Below are 22,023 nucleotides of genomic sequence, written 5' to 3' on the forward strand. Positions count from 1 at the left end.
AGTTGTGTGTGTTTGGAATATGCTCTTGTTGAGTCTGGAGGTGCAGACCGTGCTGTCAGGAAGATCTGTGGGATCCCACCAGCTGATCTGAGAGGCCTGACCAGGTCCCTTTTCATACATTCTCCTTGTGTGCAGTACATTGTGTTACTGCTGTAACACATTCATCATCATTTCCCATGATGATGAATCTGTAAGTTTTCCCAGAATTGTAATTTTAGTTAATAAAGCTGTTCTTGATGCTGAAGCAGGGAATGGTGTTGAGGGTTTTTCCAGTTCTTTCCAATAGAAAGTCATCGTGCAGATACTGCAGAGTATTAATTGCTTGGACTTACCCTTGTACAACATGTGAAAATTAAGAGTAATACAAACAAGCTGACGACTAGACGCTGCGTTGGTAGAAGCTGCTGTTAAAATGTGAATTATTGGCTTCTCCAGCTGGTACTTTGAAGACTTTTTCATGCCTGTAAGTGAGACCAGACTAGGAGCAGCCAGTGGGCCCATCCTCCCTGGCTGCTGCTCTGCTCCAGGGCACGTTGCTTTGCTCTTATTTCTGGAGCTCAGTCAAGCAGTGTTTTCAGATAACTTCAAAAGAAGTATTTTTTTTTTTTTTTAAGTCAATCTTCGGGCAATGATGTCCTTGCTGGAATATGTCACAGTGGGCCACAGAAGTGGAAAAGCAAAGCTGTGTGACTGCACATGGGGGCAGTTTCTCGAGGAAGAGCTGTTTTACCATCCTCACTGCCCTGGGCTACCCAAGATCCTCCTTCTCACAGCCCTGTCTCTTGGCCTGAGCATTTGAATTTCTTTTGACCCTCCAACAGTACATGTTCATGTTGGTTTGTCACCATTATTTTCCATTTACGGAAGAATACAGGAGAATGTTATTACTTTTGTCTTTCTTCTGGTGACTGAGTTGTCACATGCCTTTATTAATGCCTTCAGAGCATCACACTCACTAAATGGTGATGTTTGGTGGGGGATGCTGTAGATGTTACCATCCCCTTTCTCAAAAATTGGAGTCAAATATTTGATTGTAATTTTGTGGCACTCTTAACATTGACACATTCACCTTTTATTTTGGATCCCTGAGTTAGTCAAGTCTCTACTTTCTTTTTTTATTATTAGTGGCACAGTGAAGACTGGATCCCAGAATGGGTTCTGTTGGAAGGGACCTTAAAGCTCATCTCGGTCCAACCCCCTACCATGGGCAGGGACACCTTCCACTACACCAGGTTGCTCCAAGCCCTGTCCAACCTGGCCTTGAACACTTCCAGGGACGGGGCAGCCACAGCTTCTCTGGGCAACCTGTGCCAGGGCCTCAGCACCCTCATGGGGAAGAATTTCTTCCCAGTATCCCATCTAACCCTTCTCTCTGGCAGTTTAAAGTCTTTCCCTTTTGTCCTGTCACTGCATGCCCATGTTAAAAAGGAAAGTGGCTTTTGTCTCCTTCCACATTACCTTTTGCCACTCCAAATTTCAGCTTTCAGGCCAGTCAGTGTGAATTGTGCCTTTGGTAAATAAGCATTGTCTGGGTTTGCATTTAACAGGACAGGCGTGACGGAATTGACTTGCTGAAGCCTTTTCACCGATAAAAGCTCCTTCTTCCCATCCTAGCGATGCTTGTTTCTGTTATATCACCAGCTGTGATTATATCACTTACTGCATGCAAGTAAACTGTATATTCTTCATTACAAAACTTCTATTTAATTAGATTAAAAGGCCCGTATAGAAGGGCCGTATTCAGTGTTTTTTAGAGAAGTAACAGGCCAGTGGTGTCTCAGTGTAGACATGCAAATGTAAGACGAACACTTTGAGTCACGGGTTTGAAGACCGTTGGTCAGTCCCAGCCTGTGGGACAAGATTAGGGTGTCTGGTTATGAGAGATGGTCGAGGATCAAGTCTTCTCATTAACAAACTTCGATTTTTGTTCGTCTAAAGCAAGAAGGGATCTCAGCCGCTGTCACCAGCCAGCTCCTTATCACCTCTCCCCCAGCCTGGTTCCGGCTGGAATCACGGGAGCAGGATTAGCACTTGCCGATGGGCATCACATCCAGGTGCAAATCCAACCCAGCTGCTCTGGGCATGAGGGACAGAGCAAGGATCAAACACCTTCTCGCTGTCTCTGAACATCTGCGATGCCTTTTAGGCTGATTAACAGAATATCCATCTGCTGGCAGTGGTTTTTGGAATCTGTGGTGGTTTTATGCAGTAACTGTGTTTGGCTCGGCCTGCCGAGGTGGAGGTGCTGGTGACAGCAGCCCGTGCTGTCAGTCACCATGGACCTTCCAGAGCTGCTTCTCCCAAAGGAGCCCTTGGACAGTCCCCCAGTGCCTGAGGTCAGTGAGGGGTGCAGGCCCCAAAGCTTCGTCTGCTTTGTACAAGTAGAAGCGAGGAGGAGCTGCTTGGAAAAGCCACTGCTTCCCAGTTTGGGAAGAGCAAAGGCACTTCCCAAGGCCATCCTGAGGCTTCAGCTCGTGTTGGCACATGGCAGGTGCCATCCAGTGAAGCCAGGACCTGGGCACCAGGACTGCAGCTCCCAAACTTCCTGTGCAGTAAAACTGCCGTGACAGTGTTCTGTGTACAGTGTAACACTTTGCTTTCAGCTTTTGGAATATTTACCAGCACCCATAAGTGGGTCTTTTTCTCTTGAATCATAAGATTAAACCTGGTCTTAAATAAGGTAACAAATGCCTGTGACATGTCTCTGTTTCGGGTTTGAATGTGCTCTGTACTTGTGCTTGCTCAAGGAGCACAGAGCCCTGAAAGCTGGAGTTTTTAGTGGGGAGCATGTGCATAGCAGCATTATTTCTCTATAATAGTACAATTGCTGCTTGTATCTAAATGCTTTTGCTTATTTGATACGTAAGAGTTTTAATTTTACATGAAGTTTTGAATAATTTTTAAAATAGAAGCTGTACCAAATCAGAAGTGGCTGTAATAGACATCAGCGGGGAATACTTTTATCATTGTCTGCTTTGTTCTTCTTTCCTCTCTGAACAGAAAACTTGGTTCTTTTTTGGATTCATGGATGCTCTCTGGAGTTATCAGTGGTTAGTCAACAAGTAAACACGTACTGTACGCGGGCTGGCGGCCAGCTGGCCCCGTCCCCCTGCAGCTCGGGACTTGCTCTCAGCCCCAAAGAATGCCTGTTTGCTTGGTCATTTCCTTTCCTTTCAAATACAAAAAATAAAACTTTTTTTCCTCCAATTAAATTGCTTTCCTGGCCTAAATATTAAAATCAAGGAAAGAGCCACTTAGATATTGGGGCTTGGGCAATTTGGAAGGAAGCCTTTGAGTTTGCTTAGAAGCCTTCGTGAAGCAGTTGTGCAGATGCCGGGCTGGGAAGTGGCTGGGTTTGAAATTCATCTTTTTCTCATCTTTTCGTTGTGGAGCAGTTTAACACTGATCTTCTCTCCCCAGTTGAGACCTGCATTGTTTGTGGGTGGTGTTGGGACACACACAGCCCTTGATGGCCAGTCCCCTGCCCCTTGGCCAACTCGGGCACAGCTCCTGACCACAGGCTATCTGTGTTCCTGACAGTGAGCTTACTCTGCTTGGAAAATCACCTTTCACAAGAATGTTTTCTGCATGTTTTGAACTCCAAGGTGCAGAATGTTGCATGAAGCTCTCTGGTAACATGAAGTTACCAGGACACACCTGGCCACGGTAACCTGGCATTTTGCACCACCGTGACTACTTTTCTTCCAATATTTGAATGATCAAATTTCTATAATGTTGAGTTGAAAATATCTGTGCTGTAAGCTGGAGAATAATTAGACTGAATGCGTGCCTGTAATTGATCTCTTTGCCGGTGTAATTATACTGAAGATCTGCCAGGAAATCTGCTTCCTTTCCTGCGTCCCTTTCCTTCCCCCCTCAAAACATGCTCACAAACTCCAAAACAAAATCCTTCTACTGGGAAAGCCTCAGCACGTGGATTGAGGGTCATGGTTGTGGCTCCATTCTTTGACCAGAGAGGGATTTTTTCAAGAGTACCAACACAGTGTACGTATTATTCCTTCCAGCTTGTGGATTCTTCAGTCTGGGATAATGTATGGGCGGGTTTGGAATGGGCTGCCCAGGAAGGTGGAGTCACTGTCTCTGGAGGTGTTCAGGGAACAACTGGACATGGCACGGAGTGCTCTGGTCTGGTTGACAAGGTGGTGATTGATCACAGGTTGTACTCGATAATCTGAGAGGTCTTTTCCAACCTCAGTGATTCTGTGAATCTGTTTTCTTGATGGCCTCATTTCGCCAAGTGCTGCATATACCAAGAAATTTATCACTGAATGTTAATCTGCTTTTACAAGGAACTTTACAGTAATTGTTTCCTAAATAGCACTCTTAGATATAATCTCTGTTCTTGGCCTCTAGTCTGAGGTCAAAAAGAAATCAGGGGGTGCCTTGGCAATGGAATTGAAACAGGAGCACAGGTATTCTTGGGGTTAATTTACTTCTCCTACAGAACGATATTTCCAGCTTAATTTGATCTGTTTAGAAGAAGACTCTTTGTCCATGTAATGCTGTTTTGCAATAGCGGTTGCACTTCTGGCAACTACTGGGCTGGTTTTGCCTCCTTGGTGGTGAAGGAGCTGCCTCTGCATCCCACCAGTTGTGCTCAGTGTGACAATGGTGAGGGGGAAATTTTGGATATGAACACATGAATATGTCTTCTGAGCCTCTTGCAAGGCTTGAGAAAGTCTAAGGAAGAGACTCAACATTCTGTAACTCGGGAAATCAAAGTAGTGGAGGTTTTTAGAATAGAGTGAAGACTGATGGTAGGAACCACCTTGTTTTCCAGCTGCCTCCAATAAGTGAAGTAAAATGCTTATTTTACACAGGAAGAGTTGTGAGGGAGCTCGCCTTTAAAAAGTGTGTGAAAACTTTCTTTTCATATTGTAATTCAGGATTGAATTTAAAGGCTATTTTGGAAGCAATAACGCTTAGTAGAAACTGGTTTTGAGTATTTTGAATGCTTTTCTCCGTTATTAATTTTCCATTTGGAACACTTTAAAGCATATCAAGTCCATTTCTCATCTCCCCGATCGTGTTAAGATTACTTGGTGGTTTCTCTGATCTCAAGGCCTTGGTTTCTGTAAATGACAGCCCCTGTGATATTTATAAAACACTGTTTTTTACTTGGTGGTGTTATTAAAAAACGTTGAACAGAAAAAGTCAGTCTGAAAGGAATGAATTTGGTTATTTCTGACTTTGCACTGCTCTCAGGTGGCTCTCGATGGGATAAGGAAGGAGCTGGTGCTGCAGCAGGAGAGCAGTAAGGATGGGTTTAGTGTCTTGAGAGGTTTGGGGGGGGAGAAAACCGAAGCTGAGCACGCTCATTACTGGCTGCAGTTAAGGCTGTAATTAGTCCTTTGCCAGGCTGTGCCATGTGCAAACCCTGTAGGGCTTCAGGCATCTGAACACGTTATATTCCCATAATACGCAGAATATTTGGAAAATATGTGCCTGTATGTGTAGGATGTGTGCAGTTGGACACAGCCACAGGTACATCCCCCATGGCTGGTGATTAACCTCTGACAGCCCATTAATGGTGTGCTCTCTCTTTCTGGAGCCAGGATTTCTCACCCAGTGTTAGCACTGAGCCATGGAATTTGTTTCCTCCTTCATCAAAGTCCTTAAAATATTTCAAGTTTTGCTTTTAAAGCTTGAAAACACTATCAGGTCATGGTTTGAAGCTCAGCTTAATCATAAGATTTAGTAGGTAATTTCCTTTCATATACTAAAATATTTTTTTTCTCCAATTAAATTGCTTTCCTGGCCTAAATATTAAAATTAGGGAATAAGCTCCTCAGATACTGGGGCTCAGGCGATTTGGAAGGAAGCTTTTGAGCTTGGCTTAGAAGCCTTCAAGAAACAGTCATGCAGATCACAGAATCCTGGAATCATTGAGGTTGGAAAAGACCTCCAGGACCATCAAGTCCAACCTGTGACTGATCCCCACCTTGCCACTCAGACCAGAGCACTGAGTGCCACGTCCAGTCATTCTTTGAACACCTCCAGGGATGGGGACTCCACCACCTCCCTGGGCAGCCCTTTCCAATGACTACCTTTTCCATTAAGAAATTCCTCCTGATATCCAACCTGAACCTCTCCTGGCACAGCTTGAAGCTGTTTCCTCTTGTCCTGTCCCTTGTTCCCTGGGAGCAGAGCCTGATCCCCACCTGGTTCCACCCTCCTGTCAGGGAGTTGTAATGAGCAAGGAGGTCCACCCTGAGCATCCTTTTCTTCAGGCTGAACACCCCACATACCAGGCTTGGAAGTAGCTGGGCTTGAAATCACCTTTGCTTTCTTTTTCTTTTCTTTGTGGAGCAGTTTAACACTATTTTCTAAGTCAGAAGTGCTGCTTTTCTTCTTTTACCCTTCTGCTTTTGCATTCTTCAACCCAGAACAGATTTTCTGAGAAAAGAGAGATTCTCCTAATTGTCAGCCCTTAAGCGAAGCTAAAGGAGAAGTGCCAGATGCTGCAGGATTCATGATTAAAATTGCAAGAATAAGCAATCCAGGAAAACACTTATCATTGTCTCCTTGGAAAGGCCGGCCGGCTTATCTCCGGCGTTGGCCTCACCCGCGCCGGCTGCAACTGAGATGAAAAACTACAGCCCTTTGGCTTGATTTGTTACTTCTTTATGGATTATTGCAGGGGACAAATGGCTTAAGTTGTGACTGTTCCAAGCTTTTTGAAGCACCACAGCTTCCAAAATGCAGAGAAGTAGCATAAATAATGGAAGTCGGTGGGTTTGTTACTGTTGTATTGTCAGAAACAGTTATTGTGTTTCTCTTGTGGTGCTTGCTCAGGTTTTCTTTCGGAACTAGGGAGCCCTCAGTGTCCACAGCTTTAGAAGCCACTGGGAAGTGACAAGAGGGCACACCTTGGAGGATCAATTCTTAGGCTGCACATACAGAATAGGGGTTGACAGGAAAATCTATATTACAGATAGGAAAAGCTGTATTAATGATGATGTGTTCACAATCAGGAATAAGATAATACAAAGCTTAAGACGTTCCTTCCTGTCAATTTAAGTATAATTTATATTCAGGCCTTGGTTAATCACATCTAAATTCAGATGTACTGAGGTCTCAAACTCAAGAGCATAATTATCCAAAGTTTAGTTTTCTGCATGAAGCACTGGGGAGGAGAAACAGCCTGGGATTCTTCTTTGCTGTTCAGTGTCTCTCTGTATTGCCTGTGTAGTATCTCCTTTGGTTCCTGAAGTTGGGTGGAATGAATTTGAATGGTAAGTCTGACCCTAAATTTACATATACTTTTTCACATATATATATATTATTCTTAGGATGTGTTAGTTCTCAGTTATTTTTATTTTTCCTTTTCTGTGATGGTGGTTAATTTGTTGATACTCCCAGTTGTATTTTAAAAATGGGTTGTTTGAGACACTGAAACATTATGACTGTGTCCATCCTGTATGATCCAGATATTGCTTTAACTCTTAACCTGATTTGTCTCTCAGCCAGATCCTTTATTGCATAGTCACGAGTAGCTTAGATGGAGGAGGCTTCCCCAGGCAAGGTGAAAAGGAGAAGCCCTATGGGGGTGACTCCATAAACCCAAAGGGTTCCTTGTCTCCTGGGAAGGGCAGGGGGATGACTCCATAAACCCAAAAGGTTCCTTGTCTCCTGGGAAGGGCAGGGGGATAACTCCATAAAAATGAAGGGCTCCTTTTCTCACAGGAAGGGCCAGCACAGCAGAACCCCATCTCACACCCCAGTGGGTACCACCAGTGGTCCTGCACATGCAGCCACAAACCTGTGCCAGATGAATCCCTCTCCAAACACGTCTTTATCTGCAGGTTTAAGCAGAGCTTTCCCCACACAAAGAGTTAAGTGTGCAAACAGTGCTGGGTTTGTTCCCGTTGCAAACCTTGTGTTTGTCGGTGTGACCTTTGTTTAATGTTTCTCTGATGGAACATGTAAGTGACATAAGAGCAGTTAAGAAATAATCTGACAGATTTTAGTGCAGCCTGGAAATACTGCAAGGCCTTGGTCATACACTTCTTGTTGCAGCTTAAAAATACTCCTGAGTTTACCAGGGACTGTTGAGAGGCTGGGCTGGGAGTGCAGTGCTGGAGGAGCCAGGCTGGTCCTGTGTCCTCTGCTTTCAGAGCCTTGTTTGTGTTGACATGTTTGGAATCTCACGTGCTGCTTTGGTCTGAACTGCTGTTAAAATAAGGAAAGATTAACCACTTTCCCATTTCCTAAAGGTGTTTTGTTACTGGGTTAATTCCTCTGAAGCTTCACTAAGCTTCTCTTATTTGGAGTGAAAAGCTTGTTCCGTGTGTATGATTGTGCCTGTGCCGGGTCTGCACCCTGGGAGTTTTCAGCGCTGCTTTGGTTTGTTTCTGTGGTACTTGCTGCTGAAAAAGGTGATTTTAAAGCTGGGACTGAGGAAAATGAAGTGTACCACAGTGGGGTCTTCACAGTAATGTCTGACTGAAATAGGTCTTTTTTGCTCCTTTGCTTTATGTTAGTATTTTTAAAGGTAGGATTTGACTGATGGATGAATTGACTGATCATCTGATGAATTGAAGGAATTGGCAGATAAACCTTCATTTTTTTATCTCCCTATCCTACATCTTTAGCTTTGCCAGATTTTGTCTCTGGCATGCTCTTTTCAGGTGCCCATAGCACTGTCTGTGCCTTGAACCCTTTGTAACTTCAGCTCAAGAAGCAGGTTTTTGTATCTTTATATTGTTTAATTTCATCAATTGTGTGGAAAACTAATGCCACACCTGTTCTCTAATAGCCTGGAGCAGAGTCTCTAAACTGAACAGGAATGACTTAAAAACGTGCAGGAGCTGTGGATGCAATATACCCTACATTTAGTAAATCCTGGCCAATGACCATAGTTAAAATGTTCTATTTGAGATACTGTGGCCTCTTCCACTGTGGCAAATCTGAGTGACCAAATTGTCAGTGGAAGATTATGGTGAATAGTGAAGGGTCGTAAAAGATCTGTCACGGCCATCAGGAACTTTCTAAGAGCACAGCTGGTTGTGATGAATATTGAAATTCAACAAAAGAAAAGAGAGTTTCTCAGCAGGGAAGTTTTTAATACTTTTCTGAAAGAATGGTGGAATTCCCACTGTTTGACACTTGCAGTAAGTGCAGCCACAAGGACACACGAGGTGCTCTGGGAGGAGAGGGATGGAGTGGAGGTGGGTGTGTAGGACTCGAGGACTGTCTGACTATTTCTGTGGTGGGGGTTGTGTGAGAGAGGTAAACAGCCCATTAATGAAGTTTACAGATGGAGTTTAGTTGGGAGGGGTTTCCAGTGCTGCTCAGGAAGAGAAAATACACAAAGAGGCAGAGATGAACAATGTGGCCAGGAAATGGTGTGGGGTTCAGTGAGGAAGGAATAGAGCTTCCTTCAGCTGACAGGGAGGGGGAGAGGAAGATGACGGAGGAAAATGGGTGAAATAATGTGAGAAACCCCAGAGAGAGAAAGAAGGCAAGAACTAGAAGTATCATGGGGAAAAAAAAAACCAAACCACAAAAAAACTCAAACCACCAAGGCAAGAATTGCTTGTAAAGTCCGGGCGTGTGCAACAGGAGGGATGTGGTGAAACATTTTTATAGTCTTCAGTGTGTGACATGGTTGCCAAGTGGAAATAAAAGCAGGTAATAACCTACTATGTGTGCATGTTATAGCAGAAATTGTATCTGTAATTGCTTAACAGTGTTGACAAAAGTAATTACAGCCCTCTACTAGATAATTCAATAAAGTTGACTTAAAAGTGCCATGGAAAATACATACAGTATACACGTCATACAGGTCTGTGGTGTGCTATTCCTTGCTTGGCCTTCTGAGAATATTACACAAGTTTAGGTGGTTGATTTTTTGTCAATAAACTCATGACATGCTTTTCTTTCTGTTCATGTGGGGAAGAGTGGTTTCATGTTTGTTCTTTGTATCCACTGTGTCAGAGACCAGTTAAAATGAAGTGAAAGGGTGTTCTGAAGAATGTTAAAAGTGGTTATAGGAGTTTGGGAAATGCCTTTTATACAGGTTTGCTTGGTTTTAAGCTCTGTTGTGTACACGCAGAGATCTGGATATGAAAGATAAAATGCACTGAAAACAAAATGGGAATCATGAAGAAAAACCTTTTGGTAGCATTTGGGGGGAGACCTTGACCTTTCCCTCGAGGGCCTGAGCCATCACAGTGCTTGCCTGTTAGCAACTTTCTCTGATTTTTAAGTCACCAGAAATTTTGAATTTTCTCCTTATCTTTCCTGCAAGTGTTCCTGTTCCCTCTCTTAGGAGGTAAAAAAGGAATCTACCCTTTCAAGTGATGTTACTGATGACTAAGTGGGGAACATAATCCACATGAGTTGGTGCTGGACCTCAATTTGGGCCTTTGGTGCTGAGAACATATTGCAGTCGTCATCCTCCGTGACTAAGATCTCAAAATTGTCAGAAATATTTTTGTCTTCCAGCAAAGTACCCAAGATATGATGATTTTATTGGTTTTTGTTTGTTTTTTGTGCTCTTGAAAGCTGTCATGAAAGCTGATTCCCTCCTCACTGGGTTATTGTTGAAAAAGCCCAATCTCCCTTCCCACTGCACTGCTCTCATTAAAGCCTGCTCGGGCTCCTCCTTGGCTCATGTCTTTAGCTGCTCATGAGTTTGCTGAAAGTAAGTGGATATAATGTTGAATTTCCCTCACAGGGGATCAAAGCATACTGAAAACATACCTAAAATTTGGGTAGAATGGAGTGGAAAAACAACTAGTCAAATTGAAACCAACAGGAATGAACCACCACTATTCCCATTGGTAAATGCAGAATGTCTGTGTGAGTTCATTTCAGGTCACATCCATGTGAAACACACCTGTGTTTTTAAAACATACACCAGTAGTATTTATGGGCATCTCTTCTCCCAAACAGAAGTCTGTCTTCAGGACCAAAACAGTAACTTCTGGGGTTTACATTTTTTCATTTTCAGTTTTAGGTTGAGCATTGGCTGAAGCGAATGACCAATGTGCACATCCATCCAAAATTTAAGGAATTTAAGGAATGTTGACCATCCAAAATTTAAGGAATGTGTCACTGTTAAAAATACAATCCTCATTCACCAGTTGATTTATTTTGGAGGGGAAAAGGTTTGCTTCTCCTTCCTACAGACATTGGGAACATAATAGACATTTTTTACTGTGAGGTAGGTTTTGGTTTTTTAGCTGTCTCTGCTAAAAGCAAATGTCATTTAAGGAGAGTATTTTTCTTGCTTAAGAACATTGTTTAAACTCTGGTTTGGCCTCTTTCTTTTTGGTTCACTGGTGTTTTTTGAGCTTCTGGACTCCTGTTCAAAGTTTAAAGAACAATAACCAGTCAAATGTAAAATAATGTCAATTGAATCAACCTATGACTCAACAGTCAACCGAGTCATCCTGGACCTGTACCAAATGGACTGAGGCCAAACCCTAAAATTGGCATGCATCCCTGTCCCTCTTCTCCATAGATCTCCACTGAAGCAGAGCCCAGGGTGCAACGTGCTGGTTAATATTCCATAATAAACTGCTCCACGTGTAAATGTATGTTTCTCATTGACAAAAACCATGAGGGCGTGTTGTGCAAGGCTCACCTGGACGGACGAGGAAATGGGGTTTGTGCACCGTGGAATTCACCAGCTTCAGTTTCTTCAGTATCAGTTCCTCTCTGAGCAGGGCTTCCTGGAACGGCTGGAGAAGGAATTAAGGAAGGAACGTTCCTTTCTGCTTCTCTTACCCTCTCTTCATCTTTCCTTTCTCCTCGGTTCTTCCTCCTCTTCGGAATTAAGGTTTTATTTCTACTCATTTATTTGTGTTTATTAAATTGTATTGCTTTTAATTTCTTTCTTTATATTTAATTTTTGTTGTTGTTGTTGTAAAGCAGGAATTAGCTCTGCAGTGCTGCTAAAAGCACAAACTTTGTGGGTAAGTGTGTGTGTACAAATTCATAAAAATCCATGTCTCGACCTCTGTTAGAGGGTTCTGCTGGCAGCAGAGGAGTTTCAATTTTGCTCTGTTCTTTCAGAATAGCAGAAATGAACTTTCTAGTTACCAGTCTAAATTTATGTTATAGCTTTGTGACTATTTACTTGACTATGGAAGGATTATCCTGCGGATTTGGAGCTGTTCAGCGTGGCAAAGGTTCCAGGGAGACCGTGGAGCCCCTTCCAGTGCCTAAAGAGGCTCCAAGAGAGCTGGAGAGGGACTTTGGACAAGGACCTGGAGTGACAGGACAAGGGGGAATGGCTTCCAACTGCCAGAGGGAGGGTTAGATGGGATATTGGGAAGAAATTCTTCCCCATGAGGGTGGTGAGGCCCTCCACAGGTTGCCCAGAGAAGCTGTGGCTGCCCCATCCCTAGAAGTGTCCAAGGCCAGGTTGGATGGGGCTTGGAGCAACTTGGTGTAGTGGAAGGTGTCCCTGCCCATGGCAGAGGGTGGAATGAGATGATCTTTAAGGTCCTTTCCAACCCAAATCCTTCTATGATTATATGATTCTATTGCAGTTTAGTTTAATCTTTTACTGCCTTTCTTTCAGTACCATTAATATTTTTCCATGTACGTTAGAATCAGCTTTCCAGATGTCTCTCCTCCTTTCCAGCAGCATCATTTTGGCAGCCTGCATACAGTCCTGTGATTGACACAAGCACTATACATGGCTCACACTGAGGTCATTAATGGAACAAGTCCTGTTAAATATTTTAAGTTCAGTTCCTCTGATACAACATTAATGTGTGTTGGAGTTAAGGGGTCAGATCCTTTTCCGATATATACTGACTGTGTAGGATGAGCCAAAATGCTGTGGCTGGTGTGAGCTCATGGGTCTGTTCTAATAACCACAGAATATCTTGGTGCAGGAGTTCTGCTGTTGCTGAATTCAGTGTGTTGGCATGTGGAATTAGTGTGTTAAAGGGCCTGTGTTAAGACAGTAAAGTTTTGAAGGGTATATTGGCTCTTGGTTAGTTCAGAAAACTAAGAAACTGCTTCCAAGACAGTGTCATAAATGTAAAACACACCTCTGGGGCTGCTGAGGTCCAAAACAGAAATCAGAGAAACACTGAGGTTGGAAAAGACCAATCACCACCTTGTCAACTGGACCAGAGCACTGACTGCCATGTCCAGTTGTTCCTTGAACACCTCCAGGGACAGTAATTCCATCATCTTCCTGGGCAGCCCCTTCCAGTGCCTGACAACCCTTTCCATGAATAAATTCCTCCTGATGTCCAACCTAAACCTCCTCTGACACAGCTTGAGGCCATTTTCACTTGTCCTGTCCCTTGTTCCCTGGGAGCAGAGCCTGATCCCCACCTGGCTCCACCCTCCTGTCAGGGAGTTGGAGAGAGTGAGAAAGTCCCCCCTGAGTCTCCTTTTCTCCAGGCTGAGCCCCCCCCAGCTCCCTCAGCCGCTCCTCATTCTGTATTCACAGACTGAGTGGACAGGAACTGTTTCATGGGGTGTGCTTAAAATAAAAAAAAAAAATCTGATTCTACTCAAGATTTTTGCACTGTATTCTACAGGGTGCATTAGTCTTCCAGCCATCCTAGTTTGGGTGCACCTCAGTCTGTGAGCACCGAGTGTGTACCTGTGCATAGGGAGCAGAATGTGTCTGCAGGATTGAGTTCTTGAAGGGCCGGTTTTAGAAGATTCACAGCCTGCCTGTAAATATGTATAGATCAAAAGCATGTGTCATCCAGCAAAACATAAAGAATTTGAGAGACCCAGGATGATTTTATTCCATATTCTTATGTAAAGTTTTTATTTAAGTATAAAGGTGCTGGCTTCTGTCTGGCTCTATTTTTGCTTCCTCTTCATTTAAGGAAGCAAGGGTGCACAATGAAATTTTAAAAAAAAAAGAAACAACACAAAGCTTTGGAAAAATATGCCTGAATTGATTCATATAGAAATGAATTCTACCCTTGAAGGTAAGACTTTTTGGCTGCTTTACTGGAGCACTGTAATAAATATAAAAGTTTAGAACACATAATTTAATTATCATATTCTGGCCATAAATGCTTTAGGTCTGTAGTACATTTGAAATCCCAAGAGTTCTGGCTGAGGTTGCAGCTGCAACATCAATTACCATTTATCCATTCCAAGAAAGCTTTGCCTGTGCCCTTGAAACCTTTACGTTCTGGAGAGCATCCAAACGGGAACAAGGCGTCGCGTCGCTCATTCGTGCTCGGTTCTCCTCCTGAGCAGCTCCAAGATGGGAGCGGACGCCATTTCATGGTGGGTGCTCGGTGCCGATGGCTCTGGAGCTGCCAGCGGCTCCTCCGAGCCCGCCTGGCACTGCTGTGTTGGTTCCAGAGAGCTCTGAGTCACCTGTGTCTCCTCGGCAGGTTTGGGAATAGACGTCGTGCAGGCTTGGAGAGAGATGGAAGCGCCCAATGGCCGTGGGGAGCCCCGCTGTGTCCCACGGTGGGTTTGCTCCATGCACTGTGTTGGGAATCTCCACAAACTCCATTTCTGATTCTGTGCTGTTGGTACTTGCCTGTGCTCTCACCATTTATTTTTATTTAACAGAGTATTGATTGATGAGACATGAACTGGCAGTGCTCGGAACAATAGTCCCTCCAGCCTGTGCTGACCAGGACAGACACCAGCTCCCTGGGAAGCCTGTTCCCAACAACATGTGTTTGGCACTGAAGCACCAGTAAACTAAGGGAATTGCTGTCTCTGCCTCTCCAGAGTGGCCAGTGGTGTCAGGCATTACATGTTGGGGTCTCTGTGTGTCCAGTGTTCCTGTCCTGGGAGTGTGTGTGTCCCTTCTCCAGCATCCCCAGCCTGATGTGATCACCATACTCCCGAAAGCTTCCCGAGAGCCCTTGGGAGTGGAGGCTTGGGCTCAGGGTTGGCAAGGGGAAGGCAGGACTTCCTGTGCATTCAGAGCCTGTGTGTACTGGGTTTTCTAATTAAATACCATTTAGTCACATATTTAAGGAGAGCAGAGCTTATGTTTGCAATACAGGTACTTAAGACCTCTGGATTGTACAGGGATCAAACCCCACCAGTGCCAAGATGTGACTAGTTTGACAGGAAAGGTATTAATTTCAATTCATTTTGTTTGCCAATAGTGTATTTTTATACATAAAATCCTACATAAAGGATAGATGTAAAGCCTTTTCTTTGTGTGAATTGAAGTCACTTTTTTGTCCTGAACTCAGTCTGGATACTTTGGTCAAGGTCCTTGTTAGGATGTACCTGTGCTGTTGGAAACAAGTAGAACCGTGTTGGTGTTTGAGGTGACTGTACAGAACAACGAGTCCTACAGCTTTAGTTGTATGAAGGGATGATAAAATGTGTCTTGTGCAGATGGAGGGTAATTGTGAACCTTTGCTTCTTTAGGAATGTCTCATATTTTAATTTCTTCTGTGAGTTAGAATCCCAGTACTTCATTGGCAGGATCATTTACCCTGATGGTGTCAGGAGGAGGCACAACAGTACCTGCCCCTCCAACTGCCCAACAGGTGCTTTTCTGCCTTGAGTTTCTGTCTCCAGCAACGAGGGAAATTTGGCCATGGCCTTCCAGAGTGACACATGCCTCACGTTGGCCTTATCTTGGCCGTGTCATAGACATGTTGCACAAGATGAGACCGTTAGTTCAAAATCTGGTTTCCTGGCTTATCAGGGGTTTTTTAATACAGTGTTTATCTGGGTGTGTGATAAAGGAAACGGTGTTAATCGTCCTGGCTCTCAGCGGCTGGAAACCAGGCATGCTGGGGGGGTTTATTTACAGGCTTTGGTTAAATACTGTAATCCAGAGTAGATTTTTAATTTATTTGGCATCATTGAGGACATGCTTGTCATCAAGATCAGCACTCCTACCAAAGCAATCCAGGTCTCCATTTTAAATATGAAACAGGAGAGAAAACTGAAGAATAGATGGGTCCGTAAGGAAGTTGTTTGGAGGGTGGGTTTATGGGTGCTGAGTGCTGTTAGCACCCCAAAATGCCTTGGCTTGGAGTCCATGACCACGTGTTTAATGCCTCTGACAGTCACTGTGTGTCCCCTCAGTGGCACCTGGCCACACCGGGGTCTGGCTCTGTGTCTGCAGAGCTCACAGGCAGCCTGGGAGGAAAATGGGGGTTCTTACCAATTTTTAGTCTATTTAAACTGAAGGTAGAACATTGCAAGAGACAGAAGAAACCAGTGGTTCAGCTTCTCAGCAAAATGAATTTTTGGAATTATTTTCAATTGGCAAACACGCTTCTGTTTTAATAGTCATGACAAGTCTAGTGTCAACAGCCTTGGTTTAAAATTTTTTCCTGCTTGAACTGAAAACTACTTTCCTGCCTAAGTGGATATAAATAATAATTAATAGTTTCTCTAGTTAATGAAGAAATAAATAAGCAATTCAAAAAATGTAATCAGTTGGTGTCCGCAGCCGAGTGTTTACATTGTTCTCATTGCTGGAAGATAAGGAGGAGGCCCAGCTGGCAATGACATTGAAAATGGTTTCTTTACTCTTAGTTTGGTGATACCACTTACACTGATAAGTAACTGCCTTTTAAGAGTATGTTCACTCCTGAGGTGAGTTGTGCTGCAGAGCCAGGACGTGCAGTGGGCTGTGTTTTGGGGTCTGGGTGTATCAGGACTGAAGGAAACTCAGAGATTTGAAACACTAGATTAAAAATAGGAGTAAAATGAATAGCCGTATCAAAAGCGTAGTCAAAATAAATATAGTAAAATTCTGAGCTGTTTCTGCCCATCCTAGACTTGCTGCATTCATTGTTTTCCTTGGAGGTGGCACTTGAGCATGAACAGCATTTTCTTGCAGATATTCCAGGTTTGTAATTTCTGACAGCACCAGGGTATATTTTAGTAGTCTCTAACTCTGAAAAAACCTTCCATTATGCATTTTCCCTGAAGTTCTTTTTGTTAAGGGTGACAATTGCTAAGCTGACTGGCAGCCTCCAGATTTCCTGAGCTGCTGCTGCTCCTGCTCTGCAGCTTGCAGCCATTTTCCTTAAATGCAGACAGTTTATAACCAAGTCCTCTTTATGTTGCACACATGTAACTTGTTGTTGGTGCTAATTTAATTCAGATTTTTAAGAAGACTTTACTCTTCACCAGAACTGTGCTCGGGCAGGGCACATTTTGGGCAGAATGATCCAGGCTGATTATCCCAAGCTTTCATGTGGTGGTAAAAAGAGTTGCAGGTTCTAGACTCTAAATGACCAGTAATTTTGGTCTAGCTCACTGGAGTTGTTTTCCATAGAATCATGGAATCCCAGAATGGTTTGGGACAGAAGGGACCTTAAAGCTTATCCTGTTTCACCCCCTGCTGTGATCAGGGACACCTTCCATTGAACCACATTGCTCCAAGCCCCATCCAGCCTGGCCTTGAACACTTCCAGAGATGGGGCAGCCACAGATTCTCTGGGCAACCTGTGCCAGGGCCTCACCACCCTCACAGCGAAGAATATTTTCCCAATATCTAATTTAAACCTAATCTTGAAGCTTCAGTAGTTCTGTGACTTTCCTTTTAATAATGCAGAGTAGCAGGAAGGGAGTGTGGTGGTCCCTGTCCCTTCTGTCTTTGCTGTCACAGCCTGGCCAGGGACTGAGGTGCTGGAGTGACCAACTCGCCTGGCCCTGGGACTGTCCCATGGGGGAAGATGAGGGACCTGTGGGAATGGAGACCCCGAGACAGGAAAGCCTCCCACCACCATAAACATTACCACACCTGGCTTTAGTGCAGTTTGACCCTTGAGCTGGGTTTGAAAGTCTCTGGTGAATGATTAACACCAAAATGGCTTTAGTTAAACAACTTGATTTCTGCAGAGCTGGTTACCAGGGCTGCATCTTCGTTAAGGTTTTCCATTTTAACCACTTTGTTAAGGCTTTCCATTTTGCCCCCATATGTTTCCTTGACTGGAAAAGATAACTACATCTATACAAATAAATAAAATCAGATTGTATATAAATAGTTTTGAAAGTACGTGGGAATGGAACCCACATCACAAATAACACCTTGCCTCTCAAAATAAAATTTCATCAAAGTTTTTGCAAATTTGGAACCCTTAAAATTGGGAGGTTTTTCCCCTCTCTCATCTATCGTGCTTGACTATTTTAATTTAGGTAAGACTGATAGTTTGGTAGGTTTTTGTTGCATTTAAAACCATTTCTGCAAATACTGCAAGGTAGCTTTTCTATTATATTATCTCAGAGTGTAATTTCCCTGTCTTACCTCTTCCTTAGGAAGTGGTTGTTTGTCTTCTACTGCATATAACTTTATTAGTAAAATACTTGTATTAAACATTGCTCTAGTTAGTTGTGGCTCTTGCAGGAGTCGTTGTGCACTGTAATTCCTCCTGGTTGTGTTTTACAACCAGGGGCTGTTGGTGGCTGGCAGTTCTCCACATGGTTAGTAAATATTGCCCTTATCTGATACAGCCAGGCTGGGAAGATATGCCAGGAGCCCGGATTAGATTGCTGGCTACTGCTTTATTAATCAATGTAATCATTTATTTTTAGTTTTCTAAGTCATATAATCTGTTTTCTTTCTCATATTACATTTTCTTTGGTGCTGGTACAGAAAATAAGCCCTGTTTAAAAATTAAAGGTGATTGAAAAGTTTCATTGGAATATGTTTGGCACTGCCATGGTTTCCCTGACAGCTGATGAATGTTTCCTTTAAAATGCTTTTGTCAGAAATTTGAGAGGTATAAAGGGTTTTATTTTTGTATCTAAATTAGCTGTCTTCAAAATTATACCTAGAAAGATGTTTCCATCTTATTCTGCTTTTAATCGTTTTAGTGAAGCAAAGTTTTCAAGTTATATATTCCTTATTTAAACTCACAGGCTCCCAGCCTATACTTCAACGCTTAGTCTGAGATTTTTATTCTAAGAAAAGGAGCTACTGGGCCTAAAACTTAAGAGAAAAGAAGTCATCTTAGAGTAGCTCTTGACTGGCCAGTGATTACTGATTGTGGAAGAGGGGTTGTTTGGTTTTGGAGTAGGTGTTGGGGTTTTTTAGTTGAGATTTTTTGCATAGGACACCACGAAGTGAAGAAACAATTCAATTCCTTTTTCCAAATGGATCAGTAAGTGGTGGGGGGGAGGAAACACACGAAAGAAGCAAGTAGTGTATGTATCACATGAAAGAAAGCAAACCTCCATCCTTACAGTGTTCATTCCTAGAGGTCTCTGCACTTGAGGAAGGCAGATGTGCTGGGTACAAATCAGGATGAGTGTGTAATTAAAGATGCATGTTTGTAAGGACATCAAATAGAGGGAACTGGGTTGAATTACATTCCACCATGGCTTGGATGCTGAGGGTTGGATTGTGCAACCGTAGGGTTTTATTAGATCTTTCTGTTCTTTAAAAGAAGACAAATTAATTGGAAAACCCAGCAACGCCATCCCATGGCTCATAAACAGGGATACAGTCCATCAGTGAGCTGACAGACATGCTGATGGTGGTTGTCAGCCTCTTGGTAGAGTAATAGAGGAGAAGTGCTGCAGCATTCCACAAATATTTTCTGAATGCAGAGGAGCAATGTGACAGATCTGAGCTCCATTCCAAGTTCTGGAAAGAAGCCTTCTTTCCTTTGGGAAAAGAGAGGCCTTTTTCTTCCCTTTTTCCTCAAGACTCACTCATTCTCCTTTATTCCCACTGCCAGCCTTTCCTGTTGAGGCCTTTGCACCACCCTTGTCCTGCTCTCTTCTTCCCACTGCTCTTCTAGGATATTGGAGCTGTTGCTGTGTCCCTGTCCGGTGTTTTCTTTTCTGCTCAGCCTTCTACTCTGACTGAGACACAGCTCAGCTCCTCCCCCAGCTCAGACACTGTTTTTTAGGGGGATCTATATGTACCCTAGGTCTTTGCCTGCCAGTGCTCTCACAGTTTTTCCCCTAACCCAAGTAATTTTCACTTTTCTCTGCCCTCTGGTTCCATTTTTGTCAAAGTGAGGACTTCATTGACACGTTTATTCTGGTTTGACTTTGATCCCTCTGTATTTGAGTGGGAGCATTCCTTTTCCTTGTCTTTTTATTGCCTAAATCCCTCTTGGAAAGAACAAACAAGATGGCAAAGTCCTTTGAATTGCTAGATGGGCCATTTCTCAGGTACTGTGGGGATGGGACACATGGACCTTTTCAAAAGCAGAGCCTCCCAGGTGTTGAAGTGTTCTAATTTGGGCTGGAATTTAAGGTTTGCGTGAATGTTTGAGATCTGTGGGGTTTTTGAAATGTGTGACCAAATCTGGTCAGACTTTCTTGAGGAGAGGAAGAGGAATTTTCCATGCAAAAGCTAGCCCACATACGAATGTTAAGCCCACACTGGGGAACGTGGATGGTCTGGAGAGTTTCCAAGGAAAGGCACCAAAGTCTTTAAAAAGTGTCATTTTTCTAGCTTCATCTGGAGAGTGGCTGGAACCCTGGGGAACAGGATTTTCTGTGAAAAGCATTTTAAGTGAAGCAGACGGTATAGAAATTGCATTTTAGGAGTTTAAAACTCTGTTGGAAATTACAGAATCACAGAATGGTTGGGGTTGGAAGGGACCTCTGGAGATTATCCAGACCCAACAGCCCTGCCAAGGCAGGGTCACCTGCGGCAGGTGACACAGGAATGTGTCCAGGTGGGTTTGGAATGCCTCCAGAGAGGGAAACTCCACTCCTTCCCTAGGCAGCTGTTCCAGTGCTTTGCCACCCTCCATGGAAAGAAGTTCTTCCTCACGTTGAGGTGGATAAACTCAACAAGCTGGGCTTTATAGGAGGTGTGGGGCAGCCTCCGGCAGGCAGTGCTGTGGTTGGGGCTGTAGCTCAGTAAGATCAACCTCTGAACTCTGGCCCAGCACTGCTGGCTCAGCCCTGAGGATTAGGAGCAGCTCCAGGGTGATTACGGTGGAATGTTTGTTGTTCTAACGGGGATTTATTTTTTTTCTTAACGAACTAACCCTTCGTTTGTAGCTGGGCTGTGTGTACACTGGAAAACCAGGCCCTGATGTTAGGAATGTATATATATTCTTCTCCTAAACTGCTGGGGTGAAGCGATCACTTGTTACTGTGAATATTTATCAGTATATGGCCCAACTTGCACAGCTTCTTGCATAACAGGATCCCAGTAGAAAACTCGGTGATGGTGCTGGAAGCGGAGCCCTTATGCAGACTGCGGGGAATGTGACAGTAATGGAAACAAGATGGAGTAAGAACGTGTTTTAAGAGTCAATTTTAAAGGCTGGGATAATTGTGCAAGAAACTTGGCTTCAGAAATGTGTAAGGGAAGGAATCTCGACCCAGCCAAATAGGCCATGAAAAATCCATACAGTTTTCCTTAGGTTTTACAGAATTTCTTGTTTAACTCATTCAGAGTCTGGTGCACTTTGTGTGCAGAACTGTCCCACTGGAGGGTGAGGACAAGCCATTTCTGCAGGTACCAACGTTGTGTTTACCTCTGTCTCATAGATCTTAATGAAGTACTTTTCTGCTTTGTTTCAGCCCTGGAATGAGATCAGATGTAAGCTCCTCTCCATCCACAACCTCAGCAACTACGGGACCACCTCCCAAGCTCTGTCTGGTGTGCTCCGACGAGGCCTCCGGGTGCCATTACGGTGTTCTGACATGTGGCAGCTGCAAAGTGTTCTTCAAAAGGGCAGTGGAAGGTAGGCCATGCTTTGATGAGTTTGCTGTTTAAAGATGTGAAATCCTTGCACGTATCATCCACGTTCAAACCATTAGATCACTGATCTTGTCATAGTAAATCACATTGATAATGGTGCATTATCTGAACCGTGGATTCCATTCACGCTGATAAAATGCTCCCATTCACTCCATGTAAAAGGATTTATTGTTGTCTTGGCTTTTGTCTGTTTCATGTTCTTTCACTGTTGTTTTTGTTTATTTGTCCCATTTTTATACAGATATTTGTCTGTGTGCATTAGGTTTGTAAAGTTTGTGATTTTTCATTTGAAGGTTATCTGGTTTGTATAGAAGATTGGTAAATCTGTTGTGTGTGAGGTTGTGGTATTTTGTAGTTTTTCTTGTAAGCACTGTTGGTTGAACTGC

At 43.5% G+C, this 22,023-nt stretch overlaps 1 protein-coding gene across 1 annotated transcript in view; it reads left to right on the forward strand.

Moving 5' to 3' along the window:
• NR3C1 (nuclear receptor subfamily 3 group C member 1) overlaps positions 1 to 22,023 on the forward strand; it is a 64,875-nt gene that overhangs the window by 17,677 nt on the left and 25,175 nt on the right. The window contains exon 3 of the mRNA XM_017822901.1: positions 21,457 to 21,620. Within this exon, the coding sequence (XP_017678390.1) occupies positions 21,457 to 21,620 (164 nt within the window). The remainder of the gene's footprint in view (positions 1 to 21,456; positions 21,621 to 22,023) is intronic.

The sequence above is a fragment of the Lepidothrix coronata genome, unplaced genomic scaffold (genome assembly GCF_001604755.1).
Source record: "Lepidothrix coronata isolate B3197 unplaced genomic scaffold, Lepidothrix_coronata-1.0 Scaffold100, whole genome shotgun sequence".
NCBI lineage: Eukaryota > Metazoa > Chordata > Aves > Passeriformes > Pipridae > Lepidothrix > Lepidothrix coronata.